General features: G+C 43.0%; 1 protein-coding gene across 1 annotated transcript in view; it reads left to right on the top strand.

The window, feature by feature from the left end:
- Nucleotides 1-23,519, top strand: part of Cfap54 (cilia and flagella associated protein 54) — a 284,591-nt gene that overhangs the window by 120,056 nt on the left and 141,016 nt on the right. The window contains exons 37-44 of the mRNA XM_021174289.3: nt 1,593-1,816; nt 1,918-2,053; nt 3,242-3,353; nt 15,107-15,259; nt 18,278-18,472; nt 20,322-20,409; nt 20,676-20,885; nt 23,453-23,519. Of these exons, the coding sequence (XP_021029948.1) occupies nt 1,593-1,816; nt 1,918-2,053; nt 3,242-3,353; nt 15,107-15,259; nt 18,278-18,472; nt 20,322-20,409; nt 20,676-20,885; nt 23,453-23,519 (1,185 nt within the window). The remainder of the gene's footprint in view (nt 1-1,592; nt 1,817-1,917; nt 2,054-3,241; nt 3,354-15,106; nt 15,260-18,277; nt 18,473-20,321; nt 20,410-20,675; nt 20,886-23,452) is intronic.

Raw genomic sequence — 23,519 nt, 5'->3', positions numbered from 1 at the left:
GACCTGGGACTGTGAAAGACAAGGAGAGGCTACTGGTGAAGGTTGAAGGTTCATTAGCAGTTGAAGGCTCAGGATGAAAGGGGTCATGCAGAGAAGTTGAGACTCTCTTGAAGAGAGTCTAGGAGAGTCTGTTGGTGAAAGTGCCGTCCTCTTTTGACAAGAATCCCCAGCAGTTTGGAGACACCAGTATCATGGGGTGACCACTATCTGGAGGTAACCTAAGCCTAGAAGTTAAGGTTTGTGTGCTTTTAAAGGCTAACCAAGTCCTTTGGAGGAGCTCAGAAGGTTGTGAATAAATCCCAGATGTTGGACATCAAGTTATTTACAGAGTTGGATGGAGTTTGGCTTGGAGCTGTTCAGATTGTGAATGTGTCCTGGTTCTTCTCTCTGAAGAAAAAAAAAAAAGCATTTAATTAATTAATTTTTTATTTTATAGGAGCCCATGGTTTTACATTTCCAAAAAAGTTTGGATTTTGAGAGACTGGATGTTTAAAATGTTTGTGTTTATAAGGCTTGTGGGGCTTTTTAAAGTTGAAAAGTGTTTATATTTGGATGTTGAAATTAATGTGTTATCTTGGGGTTGAATAAGAAAGAAAAGGTTGTGGCTTATTAATAATGTATTTATGTGTCAAGTTGACAAGGAGTCAGTTGTGCTGGCTAGTTTTATGTCAACTGACACAAGCTAAAGTCATCTGAGAAGAAGGAAGCTCAAATGAGAAAATGTTTTCATAACACCAGTCTGTAGGCAAGTCACAGGACATTTTCTTAGCGATTGAAGGAAGAGAGCCAAGTCCATGGTGGGTGGTGCTGTCCCTGGGCAGGTGGTTCTGGGTTCTATAAGAAAGCAGGCTGAGTAAGCCATGGAGAGAAAGCCAGTAGGCAGCACCCATCCATGGCCTCTGCATTAGCTCCTGCCTCCAGGTTCCTGCCATGCTTCAGCTCCTGTCCTGAAATCCTTTAGTGATGAGCAGTGATGTGGAAATGTAAGGCGAATAAACCCTTTCGACCCCAAGTTGCTTTTGGTTGGTTTTGGTGTTTCATCACAGCAATAGTAACCCTAACTAAGACACCTCCATAGCATTGACCTTTATATTAAGGAATTGGTGAATGTGCCAAACATACCTGGAAGAATTACCTGTTGTACAAACTACATGCTTTTTCTAAAGGCCTTATCATGTTGATTTAATGTCCATACTTAAGTCAGCAACAAATAAATACCCAGGCTAGACCTCAGTCTCTGCTACCTGATTAATATCAACTGTCATTTATCTAAGTTAAAATGTGAAATAGTTAGAACCAAGCAAAATAAAGAAAAAAAAACTTAGTGGCACCATCACGTCCCACACAATAAGCAGCCGCATGCATCTGCTGGCTGTGGTAAATTAGAGCGTACTGAAATCTAGCACATTTCCCTCACCACAGACGATTATATCACACCACACCATCTCCCATTACAAAGCTGTAAGTCACCTAAACATGAATTTTCCCTTTGGTTTGGCCCCTTCTCGTGTTCCATTATCACACTGACTTACCAGAAAAATATGTAGTGAGACCCTAAAGCTGGGTTCCTTATATCCACGTGCTTCTTGCAGCCGTTCGAGGAGAGAGGCGAGTTCAGCATTCCCAGCTGTTACGGGAACATCAAATCTGATAACGGAGGTTCCAGCCTGATTTTTGAACATCCTTTGGATGACATCAACGTGGTAGATTTGAGATGGATCCATGACTTTGTGTTGAAGTCTCTGGAGGTTCTATACCAAGTGGAGAAGTGGGAAACGCTGGTGTCTCTTGCCATTCAGTTCAATATTATTTCACAGTATGTCTGGCCCACAAAGGCTACAAAAAGTAACAGACTTCTTTAGGGGATGGTCTTTTAGCTCAAGTTAACTTTTCAATGTATTCTCTACTCCGGCCCAGTGAGAGGTACACAGAGCAAGTGACCCCGCTGTTGGTGTATGCTCAGCGCCAACTGGTCCAGAGGATAAAAGAGCTGAATGGTCCTGAGCTCCCCCGTCAGGCTTGTGCCAGATACGAGGCTGAAAATGGAGAGAAGGTAAGCTGGGCCGATTCTCACTCAGCCACACATGAAAGGGAAGGGTTTAGGAACCAGATAAGCAGTATTTTCACTGGGGCATCCTCCACTCAGATCCACAGATGTTACCGACAGCTTGCCCTCAGTCAGCTCTTTCCAGGTATAGCAAATCCAGAAGTGTAGGCCTTCCTCACAAGAAATGTTTGTCCAAGTCAGGGCCGACACACTCTTTAGAAACAACGGGAATGGTTTATATATCCAACAATAATTTTCAGGAGGCGCGTTTTATGTTTGAGTTAATTTTAAAATGATGAAAAAGTAATTTTTAGGACAAAGAAAAAAATTTAAACTCAGTATTTTGTTTGTTCTTGTAACTCACTGGAATATGTTCCCTAAGAACAGAAATGTTTGTTTTGCTCTCTGACACTACATCATTCTCTCAGTGTGTACCAGTGCATAACCCACTGGTGTTTAATAAAGATTTGCTTAAAGAACCCAGAGAGAGAATGGGCCATCCATGTGTACTTATTAAACTGTAGAAAGGCTTTTGCATCTTATCAGACTGTTTCCCTCTCATTATGGAAATGTCCACAAGAGATGATAAAGACTGGACTGAGAGGCAGCTGTATCTTGAGTGATTGGTTTTGGTCTAACCAAGGGATGGGAGTTGAGACCTGGAGGTAACAGGGTCTTGGGCTCTTTAAAGGAATTTCTTTTCATCTAAACACTTTTTTTTCTGTTTTCACATATTTTACAATTTGAGGACTCAAACATCTGTTCAAGAAATTGTCACAATACTATAGAAGCAATTAGTTTAGAAAAACTTCATCAAGGAAGTTAAAATTACATTAATTACGAGTGGGCTGCAGCCAAATCTGCCTTTAGAAGAGAAGCCTGTATTTGAGATGTGCTTCAACTCACATAATGGAATATATATTTAGATCCGTGAACTTATAGACTATCAGGAAATCATATTCTGATTGCTGCACATAACTCTCCAATGTTCTCCCAGCTGTGCTGTGGACAAGAGAATTATGGAAAATTATGTAGCCATGTTTTTCCCAAAATCCTCAGGGTTGAGTAGTACTCCACCAACTTTTATTTGTAGTTCTGTTTCACATCTGGACAGAGACTGAGGCAGACATTTCAGGGGAGCCAGACTTTGAACTACACTGCCTAAGCACTGTTTATGCTGCTTGTCTTTTTCAGATCACCTGTCGAAACTTCATTGGGAAGCGCCTCAAGATTGACCCTTCCACACCCAAGAACCTGGCTGAGCTAGAAGGCAGTTCTGACCCCCTGAAGACACTCATCACTTCAGGTCAGACCCAGTTCTAATGTGAACCCCATCTTCTTTAAGGTTCGCTATCGTGTTCTACATGTCAGCTCTTCCACACATGCATGTGTGTGTGCACATGTATATGCATGCAGCTTCCATTTCCTCCTTCAGTGTACAAGGCTCCCACTGACTATGCCATGGTAAGTTGTTGACATTATCATCTTATAATCAGCAAGCTGGAAAAGGCTTTGCAATACTTTGATTTACTTGCTCTGATGGGTTGAATGAAAATGGCCCACATACTCTCAAGTGGTTGAATGCTTGGCCAATAGGGAGTGGGAAATGTTGGCCATGCTGGAGTAGTTGTGGTCTTGTTGGGAGAAGTGTGTCTCTGGGGTGGGTTTTAAGTTTTAGAAGCTTAAGCCAGGCCCACTATCACTCTCTCTTCCTGCTGCCTGCTGATCCAGATGTAGAATATTTAGCTCCTTCTTGAGAACAACACCGTGTTTTACTTGCGTGCCACCATATTTCCTGCCATGATGACAATGGACTTAACTTCTGAACTGTAAGCCAGACCCAGTGAAATGTTTTCCCTTATAAGAGGTGCTTGCTGTGGTCATGGTGTCTCTTCACAGCAATAAAACCTTAACTAAAACCCTTGCTTTTAGATGATGAGATTTCCAGAATGTTTTTACCAGTGTGATTTGTAGAATTGAGGCAACAGAATAAGTTGAAAATGGAGGGGCTGAAGAGATGGCTCATCAGTTAAGAGAGCTTGCTATAGTTCCAAAGGCTATGGGCTTGGTTTCCACTACCCACATTGTGTCACTCATAACTGCCTGTGACTCCAGCTCCAGACAGTTCGACATTCTCTTCTGTCTGGCCTCTGGGGGTACCTGCACACGTGTGACAATTACTTACATAGACATTTATGCATGTATGCAGAGAAAAATAAGATAAATCTAAACCCAAACAAACCTAATTGTACTCTCATGATTACACAAATAGTTCTTTGAAGAAAAACTGGAGAATACGAATAAAACCTGCACTATATTGTGCTTCTCAAGTCTGTCGTAGAAATTTTAAATCCTAATCTGGGGTTTCTACCCAGCTTTTGATCATTCAGTTTCTGGATAAAAAACTCACAACCTTTATTATTTACATACAATAAAGCTTAAACAGCACAAGAGCTGGGCAGATATCTACCCTCTATGCTATTAGAATCTACTTTCCTATAGATACCCCGAGTTATTTATTACTTAGTATGTTTCATCTGGGCTGTTCTTAACTCCCACTGGCCAGCCCTCAGAGCCATATTTTCATGACTCACTTAACCCATAGCAATTTTCTCTTCCTTTCCACCTCTTCTTTTCCTCTTGGTTCTCCCCCCATCTCCCAGTCCTGGAAACCCTAAATCCAGGCCAGCTATTGGCTGTCAGCATCTTTATTTACCAATCAGAAATAGCTTCGGGACAAAGTCACATAGGGTCACTTGGGTCTACTTGCCCACTGTCTCATGGGGAGTCTCTCGTGCTGACTCTCTCATTTCTGGGGCAACGAGGACTTGGGGACCTGCACTTAGCATTACAACAAACATCAAAAGACCAAACGTCAACAAATTGTCTATGTTTCTGGGACAGGAAAGGATCATAATCTTTCCTTTGGGATGTTATCTACTAATTTTCTGTATGTGCAGATGTATCATTGGTCATTCAAGCCATTTGTCGAGTTGGTCCTCCAGCCATGCAGTCACTCAGCAAACTCTTACTGAGCATCTGTTAAGTTATAAGTGCTCTTATAAGGTACCGAGAATTCTAAGATGAATGAGATTGCAGATTCCTCGGAGAGGAATTCATGGTCTGTTGAGGGAGAATAAAATGGTGAGATTGTAATTGGTAATATCATTACTATCTCTGCTGCTATAAACTGCAAATATCTGGCGTTCACCACTAAAGACCAAAGAAAGACAAAAGGCCAATGAGGTCAGCAGGAAGTAGGCAGTGATGTACTCCAGGGGGCAGGATGAAGGAGGCTTAGCCTCATCTGGAGAACAGAGGGAGCCTTGCAAGAGGATGTGAGGAGAAAAGGGTCAAAGGTCTCCTCAAAGAATCTTCTGCAGCAATGTAGAAATAGGTTCAAAGGAACCCACTTGAGAGCCAGAGAGCTGCTGCTCCTGGCTTGGATATGAATGGAGGCCTGTAGCTGAGCAGTTGGAGGAGAGGGAACAGACAGGAAAGAAAGGGAGAAGAAGGCCACAGGACTTCATTCTGTCCTGACTATGCGTGAAGGGAGGATGAGGGTTGTGGGAGTTCATGTTGTCATGGAGCCTGCAGCAGGTACCTGGGAGGATAATGATGTCTTTACCCAGACAGGAAACCAACCCCAGGAAGCACAGGTCAGAGGCAAGGGGTGCTATTGCAGTTCCAGTTTTGCCTGAATACTTGAGGAGAGGCAGAGGGTAGATGACTGGTGGATACCTAAAGGAGAGGCAGAGGGTAAGATGGCTGATGAATACCAGAAGAGAGCTATTGCATTGATGACTGGTGGATACCCAACGAGAGGCATTGAGTAGGTGGTTGGATGTACAAATGTGGCACTCTGCGTGAACTGGTTTGGGGAACTGTTGAGTCATCTGTATATTGGTTATGGTTGAAGTCAGGGAGAGTTCTGGGGAGTATAGACCTGAGGATATCCCATCTAGGAAGCAATGTCAGTCAAAGCATTGAGTGGCTCTCTTAACAGTGACAAATGACTCCTGCCTCATGAGCTTACAGTGAGAAAGGTCTGTTTATTGCCTCTGAGTCTGTGTAGTTGAATATTGAGCTACTGACATCATGGTGGAAGAAGTACCTTGACAAGGCTTCTGTGCCAGTGGGGTGGTTTGAATATGCTTGGCTTAGGGAGTGGCACTATTAGGAGGTGTGGCCTTGTTGGAGGAGGTGTGTCACTGTGGGATGAGCTTTAAGACGCTTCTCCTAGGCACACGGGAGTCAGTTTTCTTCTGTTTGCCTTTGGAACAAGTTGAGGAACTCTCAGCTCCTCTAGCACCATGCCTGCCTGGATGCTGCCATGCTTTCTGCCTTGATGATAATGGACTAAACTTCTGAAAGTGTAAGCCAGTCCCAATAAAATGTTGTCCTTTATAAGAGTTGCTTTGGTCATGGTGTCTGTTCACAGCAGTAAAACCCTAACTAGGACATTTAGGAAACAGGACTCTTAAGCTGCAGTCTGGGGAGTTTGTCTGATAGGCATGGAGTAAGCACAGCCTTGACAGACTACATATGCATGTACCATATGCTTTGGGCTAAGGTCACTGCTTAGGTTCATTAATTAATTTATTTTGAATTTTTTAAAGATTTGTTTGTTTTCTGTGTATGAGTATTTTGCCTGTATGGATATATGTACACCCTGTGTATTCCTGGTGCCCATAGAGCCAAGAAGAAGGTTTCAGATATTCTGGAATTGGAGTTGAAGATGGTTGTAAGCCACCATGTAGGTACTGGGAATTGAACCCAGATCCTCTGCAAGAACATATGCTCTTAACCAGTAAGCCATCTCTTCGGTCCCTAAGTTCATTTATTTATTTAATTACACTACTCCCCCCCTCAAAGAGATATACAGTTGCCAATTGGTTTTTGCATAGATGCTTTTTGAATATCTTATTCATGTAGTGAGTACAGGAGGCTTATTGTTTCCTTTTTCAGACTAGAAGAAAGGAGATATAGTAAACACTACAGTAGCTCTTAAAGCTATAATTAGAAAGTGACCCATAAGTTTGCTGACATCCCATTGCCTAAAATGGTATGGCTGTAGCTAATTGCAAAGGAAGCATTTCTGATTTTCTGTGAGGTTAGGGCCAGAATACTTGGGCTTAGTGACTATTGTGGATGCAAGCCATGGAAGAACATGCTGTGGATGAGTCATGAACAAAAGTCTTGAAGGTGGAAGCAGAATATTTGAGAAGAGGGCACACAAGGTCAAGTTGTGTGTGTGTGTGTGTGTGTGTGTGTGAGAGAGAGAGAGAGAGAGAGAGAGAGAGAGAGAGAGAGAGAGAGAGAGAGAGGAGAGAGAGCGCTTTAAGGAAGAGGACACATAGTCAGAGAGGACTAGCATGGCCTGTGTCTTTCATTTAGCAATCTGGTGGCCATTGTTGCTGGCTTTTTTTCCCCCTCTCTTATAGCTTTGCTTTGTCCTGGTTGTTTCCAGCATCCCATACCGGGCATCTTCCTGGAAACCCCCCTTTCTTCAAGTTTCACATTTCATTTCTTAAAGGATGCTTGCCACAACCATGCCATCTGAAATTGCTCCTCTAAATTCCTTTACCCAGCAAATGGCTCAAGGAGCCTATCTCACCGGTCAGAGCTCAGAGCTACTTTAGGTTTTGAATTGCATTTATTGGTTGCTAGGGTTCTTGCAAGCTTTAAGAAGGTTTGTTGTGGTCACTGACATAATCAGGATGGCATCAGCAGTGCCTAATGTGTAGTGGGTATGCAGTACCTGTTCAATGGATGACCTTGTGACTGTGGAAATGATGAGGAGGACAGTGGGAGTCTTTGTCTTGTGGGGGGTAGGGGTGCTAAGTTGCATTTTGCATCTGCAGGGATTCAGTCTGGAGTAATTGCCCTTCAGAAAGCATGGGGCTAGAGGTGGGGCTTGTGCTCACCTTGAAAATGTTTTACCACCGTCTGGGCCTCCATCTCATTTTATATGTGTCTTTATATTGGAAGGAGCGTGTTCACGTATTCAATGGAAAGAGCCATCAAAGGGGAAGAGCCTTGCAACAGAAGAGAATGGCTTTTGGTGAAGCTAGGACCTTGAGGCAGAGACTGGGGTGCAGACCGGATGGTGGGGCATTCCTTATGCTAAGGTGGAAAGGAAGGAAGGGTGAAAACTTAGGCTCTCTGAAGGAAGGTTTGTTAGGCTGGAAGGTGAAGGCATTCTTGCTGAGTAGGAGGGACTCTCTCAGTGATTCTGGTTCAGAGCACAGCCAAGGTTGCTAAGATCAGAGATTTCAGGAGAAATATGAGAGTAGACACAGGAAAGAGGAAAGTGGGAGGGAAGCAAAATGTTGGCAAAGCATTGGAGAGGCTAGGGGATGCTGCTGGTGACTGTGCCTCTATGGGATTTCTGAGATGAGCATTTCCTCAGCATCCAGGCTCACTTAGAGCATCATCTTGCTCCCATCAAGGACAGTGAGTCTTCCTTTCTTAGATTTGTCTACAAACCTTGTGGGATGGAGTATGTCTCCTGTTGTAGGATCCTTATATAATACAACTACTACCATGCTCTCCATTCTATAAAGAATTGGATGTCTAAAGTCATGAGAAAATGTGCCAGCCATGCTTGTAATCAAAACAATGACTCCCATCAAAGTGGGGAAGAATAGCATGCTGGGAAAATCATAGCTCCGTGCACCAGCAGATACTAATTGGTGAAGGATGTGGTCTGTCTGAAAGCATGCTTGTTGCCTGTTATTAAACTGTACTTATGTAGGCAGTTGGGGTGGGGTGGGTAAGTGGGGAGCAAAGGGAAGGCAGGTGAAGTTGGCATACAGTGTCCTTTTGATTTGCAACTCTGTTGAAAGTATGGATGTACTGTGTGAGCTGTGATTAGAGGAAGTAAAAATGTGAAAGTATTATATGGCAATGGTAACACCGAGCTGGAACTCTATATAGATTCTTTTATTTTTATGGCCTTAGGAGGTAGATACTGTTGTGTTCACATTACAGACAAGAAGAGAAAACATTACCAGTAAGCAGAGGGACCTTTTTATTCAAGCCCTAGTCTGGCTAAGTGTTCCATCTGCTGGGCTATCAAGCTTGTTTGGCACTGTGTGCTTTAGGCTGTGGTCATCTCTAAATGCACAGCACTCGAGAAATAAGTTGGTATTTTTAAGTGATCATATGAGGTAAGCACTCTATGTTAAGTTATTGAGGTGGTATGGTAATTCCACCACAACCAACATACTCACAGGTTTTATATTGAGCTATTACAACCTTGGCTTCTGACTTAAATCTCTTGAAAAGAATCTGAGACCCATGTAGCTAGAAGCATATTTGGTCCGTGCTTTTCGGTTTAAGACACTAAAAATTTCTTAGCATCTTGAACTCAGCTCATTAACATGCTTATAACTGTGTTGGGCCTTGGGTATATCTCTATGAAATGCTTAAAATTTTCTTTTATAAGGCAAAGTCCACTCATGATAGGTTCCACACCAGATCACTGCTTTTAGGACCTCAGAATTTCTTGTGGCACAAAAACATTTGGTGGTAATGCTTTTAATTCTTCACAACAAATATTGTGATGCCCCAGAGCCTAGAAACATTTGGTGTTCTCATTATTTAACAGCATCCTATTCTCCCTTCAACTGTTTAATAATGCATGTGTAATTTGTTATAATCTCAGCAGGGTTTGAAGAAGTGAGACTAGCTTGCTTTATAGGTTATTCTTGGGTGGAGGGTAACTTGCTCGCTCACTAAGTTCCATCTGGGAGATAACCTTAGATGTGGCTTTTTTTGAACATTCTGTCCATGACCTCTATCTTGAGTCTTGATCTGATTTGACATTTTAAGTTCTCTGATCGGGCTGGTGAGTCCTTAGGTTCGTTGTAATTTTCAGCCTTTGGCAGCTATGTTTTATTAATGTCTCTGGGCATTGGGATGGATATGATCAAGTGTGTAGAAGGCCTACTTCATCTTCCTCTCAGGGTTCCTTCCTTGGTAGACCCAACACTCAGGTGTGATTAGCGTTTCCTTGCTACATGGGTCCAGTGAAATGCATAATAGCCCACCGCCTACATTCCTCTTTCTCCCTCTCCATGTCAAGCTATTGAAATACTATTAAGGACTTTCAAATAGTTTCTGGGATGATCTGTGGAAAATTTCAGAGGGCAGTTCCCTTGAGAGAGACCCATGGGGGCGAGCCTGAGCTCATGATGTTTTCTTTCTGCTTTGATCCGTTATATCTCTTGGAAACGGAGATAGCCACCCCACCCCGACTCCTACCACCACCAGAACCCTAATTAGGTTACAAGGGAAAAGGTGTGCTAAAGCTCTTTATAAAAAAAAAAAAGGAAAAGGAAATGAAAAAAAAAGTAAAACAGTTTTGGAAAAATATGAAAAGTAGTCAGTTATCAGTAGAGGTTGGATAAGGACAAATAATCAGCAGGGCAAGCTCATTCAGACCTCTATTTTAATTACAGTTTCAAGGTTTAGCCTGTCAGTTGTATTCCTTCAGCACCTGACATGATGCCCAGTATGCATAAGTGTTCCATATATGTAGTCATGTGACACTTCACGACAGGGACAAACTATGAGAAGGGCATCACTGGGCAGTTTCATTGGTGTGCGAATGATAAGTAAAGGCCCGTAATGTCATTAGGTGATGTAAGCTGGTCGGACTTCCATCTTGCTAAACAGAGTTGCTATGTCAGAAAAACGTGGGTTTTAAAAATGTGTATATAGCTGTAGTGATGTAAGTCTCCCTATATGAAATGCTTATTTCAAAACAGACACTTTCTCAGATTCTTGACACAAAACTTAAAGCAGTAACCCTCCTAGGTAAATGTTATAAACAAAATGTAATTTATATTTAAAAGCTAAGCTTGGAGAGAGTAACTCTCCCAAATTATTTTATTTATTTTAAAAATTAAAACATTACACTATTTCTCCTCCCTCCAACCCCTTCTCTATCCCCCCTCTGTTAAGCTTATGACCTCTTTCTAAAATTATTGTTACACACACACAAATGAATATAAATGCAACCTATTGAATCATTAGTGTTTCTTGTATGTATTAAACATTCTTAGGGATGCCGACTGGTATTGAATAACCAACTGGGGAGTGGTTAGCCCTGGAAAAGACTCAGATGCCCTCTCTCAATAGTTGTTAATTTTCTGTAACTCTTCATCTAAGCATGGGATCCATGCATTTGGGATGCGTTTGTGTTTCTGACCAATGTGTAAAAGCTTTCAGATTTTTCTTGGCTTGTTGTTATAGGCCAAATGTTTCTGATTCTTCAACATCCATGTGCTGAAATTCTTGTCCTAGTGTGATATTAGAGGCAGGGCTTTTAGGAGGTGAGTAGGTCATGAGGTCACAAGGTCATGAGGGTAGAGCCCTCACAGGTGGAATTGTGTCCTTTGAAGGAAGCACAGGAGAGCACACAAGGTCTCTTTTGTGACATGATAGGGACACCTATCAGGTAGCTATCAGCAATCAGGAGAGAGTGCCCTCACCAGGACCTGAGCATGTTGGCAGCCTAGTCTAAGACTTCCAACATTCACATCTGTGAAGCTGAGTTTCTTTTGCTTATAAGTCATGTGGCCTATGGTAATTTGTTATAGTAGGCAGAACTGACTGAGGTATTTGCTTATCTTCTATCTCTGATCTCAGTCTCTAAGCAGAAGATAAAACTAGAAGCTAATGAATTCTTGCAAGACAAAGAACAAATCTACAGACTTGACCGTGGTGTTGTTGTAGATAAAGATAGGGGTGTGAGAGATTGCATATGAGGAATACAGAATGTGTTTTGCTGAGAATACAGAAGTGGGAGACTGAGGCAGGATGATTGAGATTAGCTCACAGAAGAAATTCCTAATAAAATACATCCAAGCCATATAGTTTTGAAGACCTGCAGTCATTAACTTGTTAACAGAATTCTTTGAGCACATATCATGTAACAGATAGCAGATACTAGGGGTATAGTAGTGACAAAATGGTCAAAGTCTTTGTCTTCAATGAACCTCACCCAAGTGCATGGCAAGTAAGTCACAGTATGTCAGAATGCAACAGTGATTTGGAGATAGTCTGGGATGAGAAATGCTTTGTTAAAAGGGGGATGGAGGAAGGCCTCACTGAGAAGTTAATAGCTAAGAAATAATCTCAAGGAGTTTAGAACTCAAGACGTATGATACCAGAGAGAAGAATATTCTAGAGCAGTGGTTCTTAACCTCCCTAGTGCTGTAATCCTTTAACACAGTTCCTCATGTTATCATGACCCCCAAAGCATAAAATTATTTTTATTGCTAGTTTATAAATGTAATGTTTGCTAGTGTTATGCAACTTAATGTAAATGCCTGATATGTATGTAGTATATCTGATATGTATCCCCTGTGAAAGGGGTCCTGATCCATAGGTTGAGAACCACTATTCTAAACCAAAGTGAGGCAGCTGTGTTAAGCCTGTGGACTGGAAGCATGAGTGATGGATGAGACGGGCAGAAATGGTAGGAGGCAGGCAGCACAGTCTGGGGAGTTGGCTCCCATATGATTGTTCTGAGAATTATAGTGTTTTCTGAAGGTGATAGAGAGAGCAGAACTGTTTGGATCAACAAGTGACACAGGAGAGTTTACATTTTAAAAGGAATCATCTAGAAACTGTGTTGGAGGTGTATAGTAGGCATAGCTGGGTTACAGGGGAGGAGGCAATTTATGAGGCAATTGTTTTAATTCCAAAGGAAGTAGCCGGCCCTTGTCATAGTGGATGTGGAAAGGAGTTCTTGAGAGCTGGTGAGACTTGAGAGGTTTTCTGAAGGGTGGTGGCGAGTCTACCATTTGTTGTGGAGTTGATTTGAGACCTGGAAGGAGAAGAGTTAAAGATGGTTCTAGCTTTTGGATGAACATCTGTAAAGATGAAGTCATTCTCTACTGAGATGGGAAAGACTGGAAAGAGTTGATGCTTTGTGTGTGTGTGTGTGTGTGTGTGTGTGTGTGTGTGTGTGTGTGTGTGTATGTGTGTGTGTGCATGCACCTGTGTACAAAATTCAGGCTGGGATCATGTCAGCTGGGGTTGAGTTTGTCTCTTGCACTCATAGCAATGTGAACCTTTAGATAGATGAGTGAGGGTTTCAGGAGGGGTTGGAGCCAGAGACAAAAATTTGGGATCCACCAGAACATTGCTGTTTAAACACAAGACCAAGGATGATCTTTCTGGGGGCGAAGTGTAAATTAAGAAGGGAGGAAAGGCACCTAAGCATGATACCTGGGGTCCCAAGGCTGAGAGGTTGGGTTGAGAAAGCCAAAAGAACCAGTATGAGTGATCCTGTAGGCTGGAGATGGACTTGGTTCTAAAGGGGAGACATGTGATTGAGGTGAGTTCTTGAGGAGATGGGAAGCAATGAGTGTTGGCAGCTGTTTTTTGGAGGTGGGATTTTGGTATAAACTGGAACAGAGAAATAGAAGACAGCCTGATGGAAAATGACCCAAAGGAGAGAGCATTTTCATTTTTAAAGATGGGAGAAATAACGGCAAGAATGCTGTTGGGAATGATTTCACAGAGGGGGAGAATGGATGCCTTGAAGTTGGAGGGAATTGCGACTCTCTAGAGCGAGGCCTCCGTGGGCAGATAGACCTGGTTTCAGGGACTGGATGAATATTTTCCAAATCTCCCAGGCTTCCTCTGATTCCTTATTTTCCATGGAATGAGCAAGAGTCATCCGCCCTTCTTCCCAGCTGATCTCCCTGGTAGCCTTGTCACAAATCTCAGTCAAGGGAAATAACACAGTGCTCATGTTGTAGGAGAAAGTCTCTCAGCCACTGTGCCTCTTTGTGCTATGCCCTACACGAATGCAGCTGGTACCTAACGTTTCTAAGATACCCATTGTATGTGTGAGTCCGTCTGAGAAACAAGTCCCTGATTCTGCAATGCAGATAATAAAGGCGACACCTTTAATGAAGGCTTCAGCACTGGGGTGGACCCTTTTGTTCAATGGGATAGCAGAGTCTACTCACTGTGTCTTTAACTCCCCACCATCCTACTGTCTGTTTGTCCTTATGTTTGTCCTGGCTCAAAATATTTCTATCCTCAGGACCACCTCCTTGAATTCCAGAGTATGATGCTGATCTGCCAGGCCCCTCCATGCCTTATTGTAAAATAAGGGTAATAATGGCCAACATTTCTTGTGGTCGTTTTAAGGATTCAACCAATCATAGTAATTTATTAGACTTCTGGCTGGAGAGGTATCAGTGTACCCTTTCCTGCCTCTGTTTATTTCTGTCTTCTTTACTTCTTTCAGTTTATCATTTAATCAGATTCTCTTTGCAAATGAGTCGTTAATTCTCCGGTGTTGGAAAGCCTTATCTAGTCAGCTAGGAGAGGTGGTCCTGTCCTTTAACCTCCTAGTGTTCTGTTAACTAGGAAGTGTCTACATTGCCAAAATCTTAACGTTTTTAAGGGATGTTTTACTTGTTCGACTTACTGAAGAAGTAAATCCTTAGGTATTCAATTTGGAATCCTGTATGTAAGTCCACTCTCCAATAGCTCTCATCTGTGTGCAGCCCATCTGAAGTCCAGTCCAATTCCTGGACCACTCTCACTGCCCAGAGACCAAGCAGCATCTCTCCCACGGGATCCCCTCTCTATCTCATGCCAGAGTACCTGATTAACTCCAGACCCACACAGGGCCTCAGCTGCCTTTTTCTTCCCTTCTGAGATCAGCTGCCAGTCTCCAGGATTTTTTTTTTTTTTAACTCCTTTCGTCTGTTTCCCAAGGCACCTGGGCTTTGAAGAGGCTGTTGAAAAAGAGTAGATTATTTCATTTTTTATGAAAAAGTAGGAGGCTTCATAAGGAAAATTGGCAAGATCTAAAGTTATTTGCATTTCATAAGAATAAAAAATTTCAAAACTTTGAAATATGCTAAGAAAAAAATTCATCTACGTGTCAAATGCCTGCTACAGATTGAAGCTTTTGAATTCAGCAACTGAGAGTCTGGGCCGAGGTCTCTGAGTTAGAACTGTCTGGTGACTCATTGGCTTGGTATTGCTCTCATCCCTTGGCAATGTTCTCCTCTATTTCAGAGCAGAAACTAGCCAAACAGCTTGTCTCTGTGCCTTTGGATGTGAGTGACACTCTGAGATGCTTCAGAGAGACCCTGGAAAAGTCCAAATATCATAACAGATCGGTCCGACACAGCAGAAAGCTGCTTTCTTTATTTCTTGCACAGACACAAGGTAAAGGTTCATTTTTTTTATTATTAGATATTTTCTTTATATACATTTCAAATGCTATCCTGAAAGTTCCCTATACCCTCCCTCCGCCCTGTTCCCCTAACCACCCACTCCTTCTTCTTGGTCCTGGCATTCTCCTGTCTTGTATGAGGCTATGCCAGTGCCTGGCAAATACAGAAGTGGATGCTCACAGTCATCTATAAAATGGAACACAGGGCCCCCAATGGAGGAGTTAGAGAAAGTACCCAAAGGAGCTGAAGGAGTCTGCAACCCTATCGGTCCAACAACAATATGAACTAACCAGTACCCCCAGAGCTTGTATCTCTAGCTGCATATGTAGCAGAAGATGTCCTAGTCGGCCATTGCTGGGAAGAGAGGCCCCTTGGTAAAGGTTCATTTTCTGTCCCTTGATCTGTACTTATGCTGGATATCATCCCACTGAGTGTTCCACACTCATAATCCTCTTTTCCCAGCATGCTTTCCCCTGGCAGCCATTTTTCATCCCTCCCCTCTCCCTCTCCCTCTCCTCTCTCTTTCTCTCTCTATCACACACACACACACACACACACACACACACACACACACACACATTCCTGACTGCTTTTAAACTTTCTGCTCACTTAGCCAACTTCCTGTAGTAGAGTGCACATAAAGGAAAAGAGTGTCCACTAAAGCTTTGATTCCACGCCTCGTAGTTCTTGGAGCTTTCTTTGCAGGTGTAGAGCTATAATTATTTTCATTCAGGAGATGATTGCATCATACCAAGTTAAGAAGAGCTAGACTGAGAATTTTGGCTTCTTTTAAAAGACACTGAAATGGGAGGATGTTTTCATTTTAATCCCAAGTGTGGGATACGGTGTTCCTTCGCATCACCTGACTATGATTTGCCTCGTGCTCTAGCAGAGGCATGATCTTGCCAGCTGCAAATAGTTTCTGTGATTGTATGACATTTGGAGTTCTAGGGCTCTTCAGAGGGTTTATAAATCCTAAGGTCCCAAGAGGCAGGGTGGGGTTGTTGTTGGTTCGTAGGTTGGTTGTTGGTTGCTGTTGGTTGTGGTTTGTTAAGTAGTTGTTCACAAAGAAGAAGAAATTAGATATCCTGACAGTGAAGATCAAACTTGCCCTAAAGAACTTGATGCACCTAACCAGCAGGAAGTAGTCTGACAATAATTGCCCCCTTTCCCTCTGTCTACCTTCCTCTCCTAACCAATGTTAAGAGGTTGCAAGTGGAGAAAGGTGGAAGAGAGAAGAACCTGCAAAGTAGTAAAAGATGATTGCACAGAGCCTTTTACCAGGTGCCAGTTGTCAGTCTCAAAGAAATCGATACCCTTTAGAATAAGCATCCACAAAATGTCTCTCACAGGGACTGAGGAGGAAGTCAAAAAGGATGTTGGAATGTATACAGCATGAAGGCAGGAGGGAGGCTTTAGAGGGGAGAAAGGGGGTCAGCCAATGGAACAAGGGAGGTCAGGTGAGTAAGGACAAGTGGGTGTTGGGGAGATAGCTCGGCAGGTAAAACGTTTCTCATACAAGCTCGAGGAGTGAACCCACGTCAAACTGAGCATGCTGCTAACACCAAAGTTGAGCAAGTGGCTCCTGGTGCTCAGTGGCCAGCCAGCCTAGCTCAATTGGTATGCTAAATTGGTTCTCCACATTCACAACCTCCAATTGCTAAGTATTTTATGGATGCATAAACATGAGTTACAAAATCCAGGAGAACTCATTAGAACCGTTCTCCCAGCTCATCCGGCAACTCACTGGATGCCGAGACATTCTTTTATTTATTTAAAAAATTTTTTATTAGATATTTTCTTCATTTACATTTCAAATGCTATCCCCTTTCCTAGTTTCCTCTCCAAAAGTCCCCTATACCCTCCCCCACCCTGCTCCCCAACCAACCCACTCCTGCTTCCTGGCCCTGGCATTCCCATGTACTGGGGGATATAATCTTCGCAAGACCAAGGGCCTCTCTTCCCATTGATGGCCGACTAGGCCATCCTCTGCTACATATGCAACTAGAGACACAAGCTCTGGGTATGTGTGTGTGTGTGTTTGTGTGTGTGTGTGTGTGTGTGTGTATGTACTGGTTAGTTCATATTGTTGTTCCTCCTATAGGGTTGCAGACCCCTTTAGCTCCTTGGGTACTTTCTCTAGCTCTTCCATTGGGGGCCCTATGTTCCATCTAATAGATGACTGTGAGCATCCACTTCTGTATTTGCCAGGCACTGGCATAGCCTCACAAGAGACAGCTATATCAGGGTCCTGTCAGCAACAGTGTCTGGGTTTAGTGGTTGTTTATGGGATGGATCCCTGGGTGGGGTAGTCTCTGGATGGTCCTTCCTTTAGTCTCAGCTCCGAACTTTGTCTCTGTAACTCCTTCCATGGGTGTTTTGTTCCCTATTCTAAGAAGGAATGACATTCTTAGTAGCTCACGCCTAGTGCTCAGGCTGTTGACATCGGTGTCCATCATAGCTTCTCCCTAGGCTCCTTTTCAATGCTTTCCTGGCCCGTTTTCTCCTTGTGTTCTCTGATCTTCTAACAAGATGGAGTTTCTCCATTCTTTTCTTCCTGTTTCACGTCAGAGCTCCATATATGTTGCTTCTCTACAAGAGGTTTCTGTCCCAGAGATGAACTAGAAACTTAACTATGCGAAACTATGTTTTTATGAAGGCAGACTCAAACTTTCCCCAGCTTGCAGAAGAAAGCAGAATATTAGCTCAGCCTTAGCCTTGCCAGCCACCCCTCTATAGTGCTGTAGTCTGTCTGTCTGTCCTGTAGTGCCTTAGCCTGCATGGCAGCCCCTCTGTAGTGTTTTTCTTAAAACATGAAGGTATAGAGCCCATCCACTGGAACAACTGCAATTTTCAGACTTCATGCTGGACCCCCAGTTCTAAGAAACTGCATCTGTCTGCTCTTAGAAATGTCCATCTGAAACACCCATCCTTCCCTAACATTTCCTCTACCTTCCTATCTTCCCTTTCTTCCCCCTTTAACCTTTTGCTTTCCCCCCCATACCTTTAGATGAAAGAGGAGGGATGGACAACTCAAAATTTACTCCAGGAAAGGTGGAGTTTTGCCTGGGAACGGAAGAGATGCACATGCCAACACCCCCCGACCTTTCTCAAGAAAACTTCCGAGTTTTTAGCTCCGTGGAGAAAAGCAAACTTCCCTTCTCACAGCTGGGGCTGGTCATTTCTTCCTACTACCAAACTATTGGTGAGGCTAGTCCCTTTACAAGTTGTCAGTATGATTGTCAATATTAATGTGAGATTGCATCTGGTCCTGAAATGTTACCTTTAAGAATAGGGCGAGGGCTGTAGAGATGAGATGGCCCAGTCAGTAAGAGTGCTGTTGCGCAAGGGCAGAGACCTTTGTTCAATCCCCCATCTAAAGGTGGAAGGAGACCGACTCCACAGTTATCTTCTGCCCTTAACATGGATTCTGTGTCATAGGATGTGCTCACCTGTAAGCACCTCGCTCTCTTTCTCTGCCTCTCCCTCTCCATCTCCTTCCCTCCCCCTCTCTCACACACACAAATACATAAACACTAATAATAAATGAATTAAAAAAATTAATAATGATGAAAGAACTCAAATGCATCCCAGCCATTTAGGCTATGCTGGAACATTCTAGAGACAGAAGCTTCCCCCCAGCCTCCTGCTATGACCCACCTGGCTATTATTGTTGGCCACTGCAAGGTCCTAGGCCACCTCTCAGGCCCTGTTCTTGTCTTGCTGGAACTGAGAAGTTCCTCTGAGCATGATGGCCCGGCCAAGTATTCCTGCTTTGTTCCAGACAATCTCACTCTTCACATCTTTCTCTCAGATGTAGCTTTTCTACAAATCCAGTAGTGCATCCTTCCCCATATTGTATGACACTCTCTCTAGTGACGCCCCTCCCCACTGCTACAGACATTGTATAATTCTCCAAGTACTTGTTAAAGTAAAACCGGCAATTCATATGTAGTATGTGATTTCTGAAAGTTCATTACTGAGCTGTAAAGATAAAATAAGGGTGAACACAGAGCAACTCTGTAGCTAGATCCCATGGTCTAATATATAAATGTGAGAGTACATGTGCTCCCATTCCGCCCGAGGAGTCTCCATGACGACCGGAGTAGATTGACACAGGTGTGCTATATCGTCGAATTAAGTTCTAATCAGCACTGTGAGTTTGGCTCTCTACAAAGCCAAGCACCACAATGGCTATATTTTTTGGGAAATTCAGGGCAGTTAGAAATCAAACAAGAATACTTTAAAAAGAAACCCTTATAAAATAAAGTTAGATAGTGGACTTCATGAATAGGGACCTCACTTTCTTTGGTCACTGTGGGACAAGTTTTGGCAAGACATCCTGCATCCCCGGTTGTTATTGGCCATGTTCCTGTGGATACCTCTTTGTGACAGAGCAGGAAACCCCTGTCTGAGGTCTCAGAAATGCCCTCTAGGATCTATTGCTGCAACCATTGGAAAGTACTGACATATCTGTTGCTTTCTTCTGGCTAGACAACCCTAATTATTTATGCATTTATTAGAAAGCTGATACAGTACTCTCTCTACTCCCCCACCCAACCCCATTTAGGTAAAAGGAAAAATCTGATCTATTAGGATCTTTTCAGACCTCCTTGGACCTTTCTGTCCATTACAGTGCAATCTCTATCTCTCCAAGTGGCGCTCAGGGGCCTCTAGAATTTAGGCACTACTTTCTCTTGAGGCTCCCAGTCTATCCTCTTTAGAAAACCAAATTTCAGCTTCATTCTTACATCTCTGGCCTTTCCCCCAACAAGTCTCGTTAACCACCTTTTCCTGTCTGGCTTCACTCTGTAATTCTGGGGGCCTTAGCTCAATCTCAAATCCCTCAGTGTTCAAACAGAGTCCCGTTTGCTCTTTCTCTGGTTATATATAGCATGTGGCATTTGAAAACACTATTAGCTTGAGGGTTTTATTTTTCCCCACTGCAATCTCCACAGTTAAGAAATAATGCAGTTAAAGAATATTCTTGCAAACATAAAGGGAATATTTTCCTTTGAACTGACATTTGTTCTTTTACTTGATTAAAAATACAGATGTTCTCCAAACCAGCAATCAAAGGAGCCTTAAAGTTCAGTCCCTGCATTCCCTTGGAAGCCTCCTCCTCTTTGCAGATAAGAAAAGGTATCATCCCAGAAGTTTGTAAAGGCACACACTTTTGTTTGTTCGATTAAAAAAAAATTAGGAAAAACCTTTTCTCTCATAATGTGAGTCCTATCATAGCACGGGCGTTGCTCTACTTCATCTATCACGTGACCCGAAACAGGCCGTCACAAGGAGCAATCACCGTAGTTTTATCCTCTGACATTTGCTTCTGGATTTTCCTCCCAGAAGGCTGGTTTGACTCCTGGCCCCAGGGCATGTCCCGCTCACTGTTCTCTCTGTCTTAGGGCTGCTTTTAAATGTTGGAGCCAAGCTCTGGATGACATCTTCAGAAAACCAGATGTGCTGCACAACTGGAAAGAATTTGGCACCTCCCTCCCCGGTGCCCCCAGCAGCTCCTCACCTCCTGGTTTCAAAGACTACAGTGAAGAATTTCTATCGAAATTTGGCATCTGGGGGTGTTTGCAAGGGGCAATGATCACAGCGAAGATAGCGCAGTGAGTGTGAGCGAGGGGCGAGCCTCACCCCAGCCCCTGGCCACCTTTGCTTCCTCCAAGGTTATATCCACCTTTAGGGTGATGCAATCTCATCTTGTGATATTTTTATTTATGACTCTCCTCCTGTGACATTTCTTTGGACCCAGGAGATGAGTCCTTCCTAGGCACAGACCTTGATTTATTGAAGCTTCCCAGGTGCAAGTATGGCGTTAGCTTTCACTAGTACTTGAGTAACAGAGCCATGGTCCCTGGCATCATTGCTATGGGGGACACCTGTCACAGTCACAGTGTTAGAGACCTGATGCCGAAGAGTGACACAGGGCTGATGCCTTCCCAAGCCCTCCCCCGTGGCTTGTAGTGTGGCGGTCACTTTCGTCTGCTCCTCACATGTCTGTCTCTCTAGATCTGTCCGTATTTTAAATCTCTTCTTCTTACAAAACCCCACAAATCATGTGGGACAAGGGCTCATCCCTGACCTGTTAAATCATTTCCATTTGAGTGCCTCCCTAGTGTGCTGTGTTCTAAGGTCACCGGGAGTCATAACAGCGAGTTTCCCCGCCTATGGCATGGTAGCATTTGTTCCCTGCTGCTGTTGTAACAAAACACATTTCTGTAGCTCCCTGGTGCTAAGGATTAACATGCCAGGTGAGCACTGACCACTGAACTACAAACCCATCCTAAGCTCACATTTATTGTCTTACACTTAGGAAGTTCTGAAATCCTAAAGTCAAGGCATTGAGGGGTCGCCACTCCTCTGAAAACTCCAGGGCAGAGTCCGTTCCCTGGGTCTTTCCCACTTTAGGATCCTTTTACATCCTGTGGTTTACGGACCTATCTTAAGCTTTACAATCAACAGTATACTACTAATGTCTTGCTCTTTTTCCACCCTTTGCTCCAGCCCTCTCTGACCTTAATGTCCATCCTCATATTTCCTTCTGCTTCTCAGTCCTCCTGGTCCTTCTAGTACAAGTACCATCCTTTACACTGGACCTGTCAAGACAATTGCAGATATTTACCCCACCTCAAGGTCTTTAATACAACTGCATCTGCATACCTTCTTTTGCCATAAATAGTAATATTTTCCCAAGTTGTCAGTCAGGGTTATGGTACACATGTCTCTCTGGCCGTGGTCCAGCCTTCTACATGTTCATCACAATGCTGTGTGCACCGTTAACAACTCACACAAATGTAGGAAATTCCAAAAGTCCAGGGTAGGAGAGATATCACTTCTGCAGTCACTTCTTTCGTCCATCCAAAGGGTGTGATGAAGAAAACTCTACACTGTATTCTGAGCTATATAGCATATTGAATGGCAAAACATCTTCTGGCTTTCACAAAGTTGCTACTTTTGGAAGTAGAGAAAGTAATAAATTCCCCTAACAGTATTAAATATTACCATCTATCAATTTTGACTTTGTATCCCTGGGAAGGAACGGGTCCTTAAACTGAAAGCCAAACAGATACATACACACGTTCAAACACACATGCACGTGAACACAGAGAGCTGACCTGTGACTTGGTAGAGTTCAGTGTGACCTACAAATCGAGAATGGAGGATTGGCACCCGGGAAGGAACAGTCATTGCTGAGGGCACCCTTAGCTTGGATTCTCGGAAATTATCTCCCAGTGATTCCAAGCAAGAAAGCTGTTCCCAGCTGCAAGTGTGACTTCCACGGAAGACATGAGTCCACAGGGACTTTACTGTTCTCATACTCTCAGGGCAGAGGACACTCGTGAGTGCAGAGTCCCACCTCTCACACCCACACAGAAGAATTCACAAGCCGAGCCAGCTGCCTGGTTTTATTTATCTAAGTAAGATTTAAGAGAAGATAATTTGGTTTATAGCTGCAAAGGCAGGTTGCAAGAGTCACATAAAGGAAATGCAAACTGGTCCAAGGGACCTAACAGGAGACAATCATAGTGGAAAGATGTGACTTTCATTTTGGTTGGAAAGGCTTAATGTTATCAGCAGCAACATGCCATATGGCCACAGCCTTTGGGGGCAATTATTCAACGACATCCATGGGAAACCTTCTCATTCCTCTGTTTTATTCTTGTTCTTTTTTCCCCCAAAATCTGCACTTGTAGGGATTTGCCTAGTAGAATTAACAAGATACACTCGCAAAGTTTAACTTACAACATTTACCTTAGTCTTTGAAGAAAAAAATCTTCTGAGACTGAGTTTTTTTTTTAATGTATGCTACGTCTGCACAATTAATCACTATAGTTGTTTAAATAATCATAGAGTTTATTAAATCCACAAATAGAAAAGTGGCTTATGTAATATATTCATATATAGAGTATCTGTGTTATAATTTTAATCTTAATATCCACAAGCCTTTGTCTCTTTGTGTGCAACTATAAGAGAAAAAGTCTAGAAGAAAATCAAAGCATTGCCAGTGGTAGGATTTGGAGTAACTTTTCATTTTCTTCTAGACTTTTTCTTAAGTTTTATTGCATACATTTCTCACCCCCACCCACTAATGTTTTCTGAGTCCCAGACATAGCTCCAAATATAGAGGCTTTGGAATGTTGTCTACTAATTGTTTTTTCTTACTTTTGTTTAGGTTTATTAAGACTGCGAATGTTAAGAAACGAATCAACTCTTGTATATTGTCTGCATTGCTTTTCCAG

Source organism: Mus caroli, unplaced genomic scaffold (genome assembly GCF_978045245.1).
Source record: "Mus caroli unplaced genomic scaffold, Mus_caroli_1 scaffold_9, whole genome shotgun sequence".
NCBI lineage: Eukaryota > Metazoa > Chordata > Mammalia > Rodentia > Muridae > Mus > Mus caroli.
Note: the sequence above shows the minus strand (reverse complement) of the source record. Positions and strands in the feature narration are given on the sequence as shown.